The sequence below is a fragment of the Meleagris gallopavo genome, chromosome 10, assembly GCF_000146605.3.
Source record: "Meleagris gallopavo isolate NT-WF06-2002-E0010 breed Aviagen turkey brand Nicholas breeding stock chromosome 10, Turkey_5.1, whole genome shotgun sequence".
NCBI lineage: Eukaryota > Metazoa > Chordata > Aves > Galliformes > Phasianidae > Meleagris > Meleagris gallopavo.
The window spans coordinates 22985138-22997774 of NC_015020.2; the positions used below are offsets into that span (position 1 = coordinate 22985138).

Below are 12637 nucleotides of genomic sequence, written 5' to 3' on the forward strand. Positions count from 1 at the left end.
TTTTTTTAGTTACCTCAGCTGATTTCTGTAACCTTCTAGAACACCTCTGTTCTTCTCTACTTTGTTTACAAGTCTGTATGAATTTCAGATACCTGTCCCAAGCAGAGGAATAGTCCTAAAGTGCAGTTATTACCCCTTTCCCCCAGTAGGTCCTGCTTTTTAAAGAGAGTAACACCCAGGGCAGCTTTAAGTCTTCTCCCTGCTGTACGCTGTAGTGTAATGCTAGTGTCATGTAATACAAGACAGCTTGCACTTATTAGCAGCACCATGTAAAAGCTTACCTGTGATTAAAGTATAGAGTGTCTGTTTCTGCATGTTCTGCTGAAAAAGGCTTTCTGGTCAGCTCTGGAAACTTGCACATGGCCCAGTGCTCTTGGTCTCACCTGGGAGGGTGCTAGGGAAGCAGCTGCTCACAGCTGGCACAGCATTGTGGAGCTGGAATTGACACAGCTAGAAGAAATGTGATTTCAGTCTTCCCAAATTAAATTGTTCCAGTGGAAAGCTGCTAACGAGAGGAGCAGGGGGCTGTCTGTTGAGTCAGGCAAAGCAGCTCTGAACCCCTTCCAGGAAGGGGCTGAACATTTCCCCCTGCTGCCTATATGGAAAATTAATGGGGAAAGGGAGACTACTTACCTACACTTAAGACAGTATCTCACACCTTGCACTGTCCCTACTTGCAATCAGTTCTGCTGGATGCAGTGGGGATCATTTTGTTTCTGGTGTGTATGAGCGATACAGGCATCCTTTCAACCAGAAAGAGAAGTCCAAGGCTACTATGAGACCAATGCTATGTTTTTTAAACAAATATACAGCATCAGCTGGGCAAAGGAAAAGGTAACTGTACACAGTGATGTATTTTATGTAAAGCCAGCACTGTATATGTACAGAGTGCATTTGTGAATAAATGGCTACTGCTTTTTAAAAAAAAGTTCTACAAATTTATAGCAAATTACAGCTGTTAACACCCAGCGTTTCAAGAAGAAAGGCCACACTGCTGGGGTCCCAAACCAGAGATAAAAGCTGGCCAGCAAGAGGTAGTGCATTAGCAACACTGACCCCGTTAAGTGTCCAGTAAGTACAGCCTTACCTCTGGCAGTTGGGAAAAGGTGGCTTCATGTTTCACGATGGCCAAACAAACCTTAAACAATGAAAAGCCTCCCTACGTATTTGTGCAGAGGAGCAGGACTAAGGTTACTTTCCTTTCAGCCTCTCTTCTGCCCACGTGCATACAGTGCAGCACTACGTGCTGTAGGCAAGATTTGGTATCTGGAAGAGAGTTCTGTAAACAAAGTAAAAAAAATCTTCCTTCTATAGCCTGCACTCCAGCTTTGCCACAGCAGCAGCTTCCCAGTTACCTCAGTTGCATTGTCCTGCTTAATAATGCAGTAAAAGAGGTGAGAAATCTTGATCTTCTCTTCCTTTGCCCCAAAAGTCATTTAAGTTTGGGTTACGTTTGTGCAAAACACTATCAACTGGTGACTGACATGTCTGCTTCAACCATAGCCTTTTAAATGACCTTAATTACCATGTTGTTAAGAAATGAGTACTTGTTTTAGAAAAAAAATTGTACTTTTAAAATTCAGTTAGTTAACACTGCAAAAAACTGCATATTATATTTTTATTTTCAACATGTAGTTTTGTATATTAAATTTATTGAAATTAAAAACTAAATACTGTATTGTCTTCATCTGCTCAGGAAGACAGGCAGCACTGCCCAACTGCTCTGGACTCTTTCCTGCCTACAGCCATGCCTTCCCCACCGCCCCCAACAGCCGCACTGCACCGCCCTGCTGAGGGCACATCCTCTCTTCTGAGGTCACTCATTGCTGTTGGCTCGCGAGATTTAAGCGCACAAATGTATTTGGTACCTTTTTTTTTATTGCTGCTAATTCAAAGCATTCCTGAAATCCTAATCCAGTTTTCTACACACCACAGAGTGGCCATTTTCCCATCACCTGGAAGAACTGTGAAAGCCTATTTCTGTAAAAAAAGACAATGACCATTTGTGAAGCAGCAGTCTAGCGTATCTCTTTTTTCTTTTTTAAATAAACAAACAGACAAGAAAAGGCACAGTACTCCGGCTGCCCTGCAGTAAGCAGTGCAGTAAGCATGGCAGACAGCGTAGCCAGAACAAAAATGCAGATCTGTAAGCACCTGCTGCTAAGAAGCATTGCAGCCTTCTCTTCTGGAAGGCAGCATCCTCAGAAGCTGAACTTCCTGCTGCAGTGGCAAGCGTAGAGGAGGGGGGATGCTGCTGCCAGAATTCTGCCTGAGTTTTCTCCCCTCTATTTTAGGAAACTGCCACTGGGCAGAGGGTGGGGGGAACAAAGAGTCGATGATAAGCAGAAAAAGCTGCAGCAGATTGCTCCCTGTACCGCACTGAGTGTTGTACACTTAACAAAAAATATATCTATCTATGAAAGGCCTTACCTGGACCTTGACTGAAAAGTTTCTGTGCTGCCTCAGGGAATTTTGTTTTAAAGGGCTAAACCTTCCGCACACCACTCTGCATAGTTAATGTAACATTCATCCTGGTGCTACGTTAGTAGTCCCACATTAAGGCAATTCTGTCTATTTTGTGTAGACAAAATAACAACACCCTGCAGCAGCAAATTTTCTGAGCCTTACATTTGCCTTAAAATTATTAATAAGCACTATGGCTGTTACCAAAAGAGACATCAGGTTCAGTAGTGCATTTTTGTAACGTCTTTGGTGCTTGCAGCTAGCAGCATCTCTCTTCATACACGTTCATCCCACATCTCAGCCTTCTTGTGGAGCTGGGGAAAGAAGAGAAAACAAAGTTACTTGATGCAGCACTAACAGATGTTCATAATCAAGGTCATATACTTAAAACACTGACGTGAAGTTTCTGGGCAGTCAAGTACAGCAGAGCAAAATCATCGAGCTCTAGTGACAGAAAATACTTGTGTGTCCAGTCAGTGCACAAGGCCAAGGCATTGCCTCAAGTACCACCACCAACACGTCCCTCAGCCAACCTGAAGCTCGGGAGCAGCTCCTTCACTGGGAGGAAGAAATCACCTGCCAGACAGCTCGTTTGGGGCTTCCAATTCAGTCCGCTGTTTTGAAACAGGACCCCGCAAAATCTTAGACAATTTGGAAGCAGTGATGTGGCAAACAGGTGAATCTCATGAGCATTAGTTTAATTTATGAAATTAGAGCTACACCGTATGCTAAGGAACAGGGAGCCCGAAGATTTCAGGAAGCCAAGAGAAAGGTAAGGGATTTCTCATTAGAAAGTTTCCATTTATACATCATCTGATGTCCATGAGTTTTGTTGCATGCTTATATAGCACGGTCATGGTCCAAAAGGACTGTACACACTGTAACACTACAATAGCATATTTGATATACAGACATCAGATACAGATTCTATAACCTCATTTCTAAAGTTACATCAACTCATCCCCACAAATACAAAGATGAATGGTATCAAAGCCACATAATTAGGTCAATGCCATCATAAGACATTGTTCCCTGCAGAACGTAGCTCTGAATTTATCTGATGGCCAGACCATCTCCAGATGCTGTATTCATACCTCATATAGGAACTAGTGTTCAAGGACCAGCCAATTTTCTGTAACTGTTTGAAGATCCTGACCGCTGAGGGGCTCCCTGAGTCTCACTTTTACTTCCAGCTTCCCTCCAGTGGGTTTTCTGCCATCAAATATCTGAAAGAACCACAGAAAAAAGGGCAGTTAGCACACACACAAACACACAGTCACACTACAGTGCCTCAGGCAGCCACTGCAGATGACTGCAGCACTGGGAGGTGTCACAGCCACGTGCTTCCCCAGATGCAACAACCTGTGGTTCAGCAGAGCTCATCTTCCAGACGAGCCACTCAGGCAGCTTTACCACGGGCTGTGTTAGCTCTGTCTGCCAGCAGCAGGCATTCTGCCCTGAAGTACCAGTAGGCAGCTCCAAGGGCAGGACGAGCAGCAGCATCCTGATGCAGTCTGTGATGCAGCCTGAGGGAGTTCTTCAGGCTCCACTTACTGAACTCATAATGGATTGTACAGCAGCTCTCTATTCACTCTGGCAGTCTTTCCTTAGTCTTTGATCTGTTTTCTACTAGTGTGGGATCATCTGAATTTTTGGTCCTAACCAAGAAAACTGTCTTGATATAGAAAATGTGCAGAACAGAGTGCTCAAGAAGTTCCCAGTACCAGAACTGTCACAGCTAAGACAAGCTTCCGGACAAAGAACAGTCTATTGTTTAGCAAACCCATGCAGTACAAATCTGTTCTCTGCATGTGAATCATTTATGTGAAGTGAACATTCCATTTCCCTGCATGTTCAAATATTATTAGTAGAGCACACCTCCCCCAGAACACATACCTCGATGATCTCTCTAACTTCACATTCCGACTCTAGCTTGTCCAGTTTCAGGTGTGCTGTTCCCACATGCTTGTCACTTCTGAAAAAGGACCTGTTACAAAGAAACCTGTCTTAATGGAAAGCAGAAGATTTCTCAGAACATTAAGGAGAAAGAGAAGTAAGATCATCACTGTTGGGACCATCAATGCATCCAGGAGGTTCTCAAGGTGTGCTGCTAGAACCATAAAACCAGGGTGAAAGAGACAAACCTGTAATGAATTAGCCCACAGGATATACTGGATTAATACTGTAGTATTAATTTTCCAATTACACTCTTAAAACCAAGTTAGAGAGAAGCACAGTGAAAGCAGATGAATCCTCAATTAGCACTTGGAATGGCAGAAATTCTGGTTTCCTCTTCTAAGTCATTCATTTTAGGAAAAACAAAATAATTCACCCTTCTTCCTGCTATCATTAAGAGACATTAAGGTACCAGCAAGCAAGACGTGACGTGCACTGAAACCTCTAAAGCTGATTTTACAGAGCCTCGAAGCCATGTAAGTTGTAGTAAAAGTAACTGGTATAAAACAATCCTTCTAAATTGCTTGTTTTGCACCTGATGAGCCAGCCATATTTACAAACCTTACAGCATCCCTGACATTAACCATCCTCATCTTGATTCACTTCATGCATCAGAGCCTTGAGGACGGACGTTACTGATATTTTAAAAAATTGTTGACAGAACATTCATCACCTTCCTGAAAACGTCACCACGACCACCAGTGCCCTTCTTCAGCTCCAGGCTGATACCAGACAGGAGTTCTGTAGCAAGGAGCTTTTCATGAGACGAAGCAACAATTACATTCAAAAGACATCTGAGGATTACCAAGGGAGGTCACACCAAAACTGCTTTCTGGTTTGCCCACCTCTCTCCACTTGCAGCACAATGAATGGACAACCCCTCTGAGACCAAGTGTGAAAAGTCAATTACCATTACAGTTTGGAGCATTTGGACGAAATTTCTATGAAAGAATTCTGACAGCAATAGACCCAGAACACACTCCAGAGCACGTCAGTCTGAATTTTGTTGATACAAAGCCTTCCATTCCCCACTGATATGACTAAAGGTAGGCACAAGTCATTTAGGTAAGTTAGAACCGGTTACTTCGCATGCTGCAGTACTTCCTTCACTCCATATGCACCTTAAAATGAAGGGTTACATAACTGTACTGCAGTCTGTTGGACACTTTGTTCATAAACTTTAAAAGAGAAGTAGCAATCCTCCCAGCTGCATTTTTTTTTTTTTTCTTTTAAAGCATTTCTCCATATTCTAATCCAGGAAATAAAGACTGGCTCCCCTTGATCAGTTCCAGGGAGCCTGAAGGGAAGAATGAGCTTGCTGTAGGCAATGGCTTCAGAAACCTCTGGGGAAATCTCCTTTTATCTTCAGAAGATTTTACAAGAGTTTTAAGTTAAGACTTTTCCTTTGGAAAGATGCGTTGCTGGGTTTTCACTTCAAAGTGTTTTCTAAAATAAAGTTTAACATGACCTGAAACAAGTTCCCTTTGTTCACTAAGAGACCCTGAATCTGTTACATCCATGAGCATTTCTGAAAGTATTATCTAAAAAGACAACAAGCTGACAATCTTAAGAGAAGAGCCTGGAACACTTAATTCTCTCCTTCCTCCACTGGCTGCAGGTAAGCCAGCAAATCAAGAACTGCACGAGGCAGAAAACATGAAGACTGTAGAAAGACCACTGTGAAGGGGAGGCAGCTGGGCCTGTTCGTTAGCTTAGTATCACATACCATGGCAGGAAGCACATTCTGCAATTCTGCTTAGCATAAACGTAGCCTACAGGAGGCCTGGCAGCCCCGTCCTGCCCCAAGAAGACGGCTAAGGAGCAGACAATCAGTGGGCATTTCTTATTTATTCCCTTCCCTGTTGCTGTTTGCCATGGGGAACTGCCAGCCCCTACCCCCGTAAAGGAACAAGTATATATTTAACTTGTTAGATTCCTGTTCTAAGGACAAAAAAAATCCCTCTACGCCAGAAAAGAGAAAATTCACCCAGATTTATTTGCTGACCTTCAGAAAGGCTTCAAAGGACAATCTGGAGCTGGCACACAATTTCATGAGTCACTGGAGAGTGTTTCCCAATGGATGAACTTAAGCTTGAACTCAAAATCTAAGAACGTGTGGTTCCAGATGTGAAGAGCAAAGGATATGCCCCACATGTGCAATGGTATGCAAAAAATAGGGAAAAATGTGTTTACATTTTAAAATCTGACAGATCTATGCCAAACAGGCAGGATCTCCAGCAGTGAAATCCTGAAAAACAGCAGACAGGATTGATAGAGAAAGAGGAAAGGAAGTCAGCTATTGCTTCAGTGGAGATTTTAAATGGAAGATCTGGAAGAAAAACAATGGGAGTTCACCTCATAAATAACACAATCTACAACATCAAAACCATTTTAAAGAAACACTGGATCCTTTCTGTGTGCTTCAAAAATAGAAACAAAGAACAGCACGAAGAGCCATTGAGACAGAACCAAGTTATCTGACATCTCACCGAAGCCATGGGTCACAGCTAACAGTGAGATGAGTGAGTAGAAGACATTTGGATTTTGAATAAATCAGTGATAAACTCAGACGAAGGATGTCACCAATCGCTATGAATCACTAATCGCTAACATCCGTCTCATCCCGTTGGTCTCCATGATGAGGGTAGCTAAGTTCTCTCAGAACAGTTTGCCAGCAGTGCTCAGTAAATATTTTAAGATCCTCAGAAGGTAAGTACAAAATTGTAACACCAGTTCTGCCACTGTCTGTCATCTGCTGTACTACTGTTTGTGTTTTGCTGTCACTCGTATTCCGTTACTCTACAATATTATCCGATATAACATTTAAACCTTCTAATCAGATGACTAAAAACAAATTGGACAAGAATCCAACAATTTAATGCTGAATCATTACCTTCTCCGTCATCAATTTTTCTTAATGCACTAATCCTCAATGGATCTCCTACTTAGGATCCAACTTCTCCTGACTTCTGCTTTTTTTTTTTCCCTCGGGAAGATACAGAGCTCAGACATACTTTGAAAGGAGTTCTCAGACACAAGAACTAGGCAGCTTTTATTGCTAACTTAAAGATAAATCATACACTTGAGCTTCATAAATTTCAGCGACAGCACTCTTTTCAACCCTTACAACAGAAGCAATGAGAGGCAGCACACTAAACTTACCCTTTATGATATACTTCAAATTTAATTCCTTTGGACCGAATTGCTCGTCGGAAACCTCTGTGATTTCGGTTGATGTTTAACTTGAACAGCTGGTTGTATTCTACAAGAAAAATGAAAGAAAGCTGTCAAAGTCCAATGAAGTTCAACGTCCTACTACATGCATGTACTCATACCTCTGTTCATCTCTGCCCCATTTAAAAGACACCTCACATCTGCATGAACCTCCTGCTCAGTAAGACCCAGTTATTGAAAGACACAGAGCAGAACTCTCAGTATGAGGGCTTTAAGACTTCCACTCTCCAGAGAGTGTACAGTTAAATTAACAGCTAACAATTTGGATATTTAATTTGATGTCGTTTTGATACTAGATGGCTGCTTACTGAAACAATTAGAAAGAATAATACAGCAATAAACCAAACTCAGAGTGTAAGATGATTACTCATAATCAAGTCTAATACTGGTGTTCGCTAGGTACAAAGGGATTTTTTTGCAAAGGTACAAAACAGTATTTTAGTTTGAAGATGCAGTCTTAAATATAAATTAAAAAAACCCTATTTCTACAACGACACTTTGTAAGGTTTAGAAACACTAGAAGATTAGCAAAAATCATGATAGAACTGGCGATCTCACAGGGCACTGAAAAACATCTGATCCCTGGACATTCTGAAATTAATAACTTAACTTCCTCAATAAAGAAAAAGCATTTATCTGGCCCACCACCCAGGAGGGTAACAGCAACAGGTCACTTATCACCTCACTACTTCATGACACAACTGCTCCCATCGATACTGGGATGAAGGTGAAGAAATGCCTCATCTGGACTTCACCTTCTATTATGCCCTTTCCTAACAAGCATAGGAGTACTAACCTGGACAGTTGTTGTTGTTAATTACAGGCGTTTTACTCTTTTGAGGTTGCTCCTATTTAAAAGAGAGAGACAGTGCATAAAAATATCAGGTACTGTTCCAAAATACAGAACAGTAAGCATTTTTACTACCAGGTTTTTAGTACCATGAAAGAAACATGAGGTTTGGGCAGGCGTTATCTGAATGATAAAGTCAGTCATGGTACATTCAATACTAAAATATCTGGATATCATTGTGGTTGCAAATATAATGCTAGATAAAGAATAAGCCAGAACACTGAATTAAATACAGGTGCCACAGATAAGCTGCATGGTCACACTCAATTCAGTCACGTCATCGTGAAGTTGCTGACAGAAGCTGGTATATTACATGATAAACTATGCTCGTTCCGTGGCACGGTAATTCTGCTCCTTTGGCATTAGCTGGAATAATAAGCTACACAAGGAATCCATCACAAGTCACTCAGGGAATTGCCCTACTATTATTTTGCCTGACAATCAATCTGTCACCAAAATGAATTAACTTTTAACCTAAAGCAGAGTACAAACCGAACCTCTGGAGACTGAACAAGGACAATGTGCCCTAATTATTGCAGCTACTTTGCAAAACTGATTTCAGCTATGAAGGAGAAAGGTGGTTTATTTGCTCATTGGCTAAGCAATAGAGATCTGCTTTTTTCTTTTTTAATAACAAAGAAAAACAGACTAAAAGCAACTCTGCTGATTCTTACTCACTCCCCAGAACACGACTTATACACAACAAATCTGTTTTCAGCCACCCCAGTGGGGTGTGCCCTTCCATTAAAGTCTCGTGTAACTCAAACATCATCTGTCCACACCAATTTCCCACAAGTAATTGAATTTATCTTAGCAGAATTACTACAAAAATGTATTAGAAGGTAAAAATGTAGGCTCTGGACTCTTGCTGAGCTAAGAACTAACACTTTAAGAGCAGAAAGTGTTTTTGCTCTATTGAGAGAGTAGCAGAAGTAGCAGTACTTCTGCTGATAATCAGAGTAGCAATGTATATACTGGTTCTAATGAGGGCTATGTGTCTACACACATACATACAAAAAGCATCAATTTATAAAATAAACACCAACTGAAACACGTAGCAAAGCCCAAAGCTAGAGAAAAGAAGATTCAAAAGTCCTGTTTCTCAGGGAAAAAGGGTTCTGCCTTTTTGTTTGCTTGTTTTCCTAAAATACACTAAAGCAATATGACTAAAAACACTAAAAGTATTTCCCTTCTTAGAAGAAAGCCTGCTCTCCCTCCCTGAAGTCCTTACAAGTGAATCCAATGATAAAGGTCACAGCCGGAGATACAGAAGACTCAGGACACACACACTCACCGTGCTCGGGTAATGAAATTCAAACTTCACAAAGGCATCCAAATCTTTAGGTGCCACACCTGAAGGAGAGAAGAGTCAGGCAATCCCAATAGCTAATACAAAGATTTTCACTGCATCTGTATTGTTAATGAGGATTTTCAAAAGCACCTAACTGATTTTCAGAAAGACTCATTACCTGTTTCTTAATAACTGAGGAACCCATCCATTAATCTGACACCCACAGAAAGCTGACAGCCAAAAATAAACATCTACTTTCTTACTGCTTTCGCTAGTCCTGAGACAATGCAGCACAGATTGCTTACAAGCCCCAGAAATGAGGTACTAAAAGCAGTGATGTTGGCAGGGAAAACTACTGTCTGCTGAAGGGTCAATACAGATGGTGCAGAGCTACAGAGGGCATTCGTAACAAAATACAAGACACACATGAAATTCAATCTATGTAAGTGAACCCACGACAATTTGAAGTTATTTCCTCTATCCAGACAGAATCCAGATTCTTTATTCTCATGCTGTTGGGTTTTTTCTGTGCGCATCTCTGAGCCTGAAACCTACTTATTTTGTAGAGCTCTGGTTACAAAGTTCTGATCCTCAAGTGGTCTTTAGGGTACAAAAATAGCATTCCTCACTACCTTCCCCTACTCACTCAAAGACCACACATCCTTCTAAGTTCATACCTGGTGGAGCTGGTAGGTTTATCCCCCTGACAATAAGAAGGTGCATTTCTGTGCTGTTGAGCTCAGAAAATATCCTGTGAAAAAACAAAGACAAAAAGTGTATTCACCTCAGTATCCTACACCACTGATCCACTGCCAGACCAGGATGCCGTGAATTTTTTCAACAGCATACTCCTGCAAAGATGATCTTCAGAAATAACAGAAGAGTAAGGAAAGAACGTGAACCAAAACAAAACCATCTCTGAGGCATAGTGAAAAACACCAAGAACAAAGCTCAAAGACACCAGGATTGAGTGAGACAGACAGAGGAAGGAAGAGTCACTGATGTAGCCAAACATGAAAGATGAAGATGGAAACAGCAAATAAAGCTGGAGATAGTCTGAAAACAAAAGGACACAGAAGAACAACTTCTTTGTATTTTAAGTGGTTATGAGTGTCCTTTCATGAACGCTAAAACCCTATGTGCCATCTGAGTTTACTGAAGCCAACAATACCTAAGAGCTAGAAATCAGAAACTCATTCCAGTCTGGCTAAGAAATCTCTTTGTTTTTACACACCTTATCATCTTAAAAGTTCTCTCCTCAAAGTGATGGCTTGGGGGATCCATTCCTTGTGCTCGTGCAAGCTGTAGGATGTCCAAGTCCTTTTTACACCCTTGTGCCAGCTTCTCAAACCTGTGAAAAAACAGCAGAAAAGTCACACACCGTGGAACATCAAAGCGTTCTGCCAGACACAGGCCACACAGTAATCCTCAGATTACTGAAGCTGAGAGCGACTTGGCGAAGCAGGCCTCACCACTACTACCCCTGTAACATAATGAGGCTCCTGCAGGCCTCACCATTACTGTCTCACATAATGAGAAGAATCTTACCAACCCAATCACTTTTAAGGAGGTTAGGCAGACTCAAGCCTGAAATGATCACTTATGGGATGATGAATAACAGCGAGCAGCAGGTCTTACCGAGTCGTTTCAGCTACATTTCCCAGATGCATAAACTGCTTGGAATACTGCAAACATTTCTGTCAACAGCAACAAACAAATACAGATGCACTTTAATGATCTTCACACACAAATTCATGTTTGGCAGCAAGATATGAAGCTCATAAAAGTCTAATTTAAGCCAAGAATCCACATTTTTCCCAAGTCATCCAAAAAGATCCATCCCCCAGTCCTCTAAGCCCAAAGTTGAGCACTCATCTCTTCAAGCTGCTCTATCCTACTGCTTTTTAAACGACTTAATTTCTAGAGGTTCAGCCAAAGGCTACTCAGTTGAGTACTATTTTCAAACTTGTGTGCTCACATCTAACAGTGATAATTTGATAGTTTCTAGCCTCCAAGCACACCTTCTAACTTCAACTAGTGGAGAATTGAGCTCTGAAAATGTTTCACTCTAGGACATGCAGGATATAACATATTTTACAAGAATATTAATAAAATCCTGGAAATGTTATAAGAAAGATAAACACATTTTTTGCAAGGATAAAACAGTTACCTCATGTTGGTCCTTCAGCAGTTTTATGAGCTGTGTGTATACCTCATCTGCTTTCTGAGATAGTCTGACATCTTCATGGTGTATAAAGATAAAATCACCCTCTTCATCTGTAGGGGGTGATGGCAGCTGCAAAACAAGAACATCACATTTCAGAGCCCTTGTAAGAAACAATGAAATAGACAAAAAGCAGTCAGAATGTATGGAAAGGTCAGCGAAGGGAGACAGGCTGTTTAGGTAATTCCAACCCAGTCACTACTTATACCACTGCAGAACAAGTTGTAAGACCCCGCAAAATGCCTTACAGGTCTAGCTCCCTGATTATGCAGGTCAAGAGAGATGCTGCAGCACAGTGTGATTTCCCCATCTACCCACACACCAGCAAGAGCTAGGACATCACTGGATCACATTCACCTGATCCTCAGCACAAAATGCAGTTAAGACATAACCAGGAGGTGTGCTCACACCACAGACCCAGGGAACATTTTCAAGCTGCATGGTTTAGGTGTGCCATTGTACATCAGGAGCAAACCCTTTACAGAGACTGGATTTTCTCAGAATCCAGCACAATTTCAGGGCTCAGTACCCACATCTGCTACTTGTGTGGTTTTAACTAGTTTTGTGTCGAGAGGTATTATTAAATCATTCAGCATTTTAAGTATGCAATTAAATGTCT

The 12637-nt window shown here is 41.4% G+C and overlaps 1 protein-coding gene across 1 annotated transcript in view; it reads right to left on the reverse strand.

Annotated features, from left to right (window-relative positions):
• Positions 1-1583: 1583 nt before the first annotated feature.
• Positions 1584-12637, reverse strand: part of CC2D1B (coiled-coil and C2 domain containing 1B) — a 30502-nt gene continuing 19448 nt past the window's right edge. Inside the window, exons 15-24 of the mRNA XM_010716120.2 lie at positions 11965-12090; positions 11433-11491; positions 11029-11145; positions 10472-10545; positions 9798-9856; positions 8450-8501; positions 7582-7681; positions 4360-4450; positions 3558-3689; positions 1584-2777 (exon numbers count right to left, since the gene is read on the reverse strand). Coding sequence (XP_010714422.1) covers positions 3570-3689; positions 4360-4450; positions 7582-7681; positions 8450-8501; positions 9798-9856; positions 10472-10545; positions 11029-11145; positions 11433-11491; positions 11965-12090 — 798 coding nt within the window. The 3' untranslated portion in view covers positions 1584-2777; positions 3558-3569. The remainder of the gene's footprint in view (positions 2778-3557; positions 3690-4359; positions 4451-7581; positions 7682-8449; positions 8502-9797; positions 9857-10471; positions 10546-11028; positions 11146-11432; positions 11492-11964; positions 12091-12637) is intronic.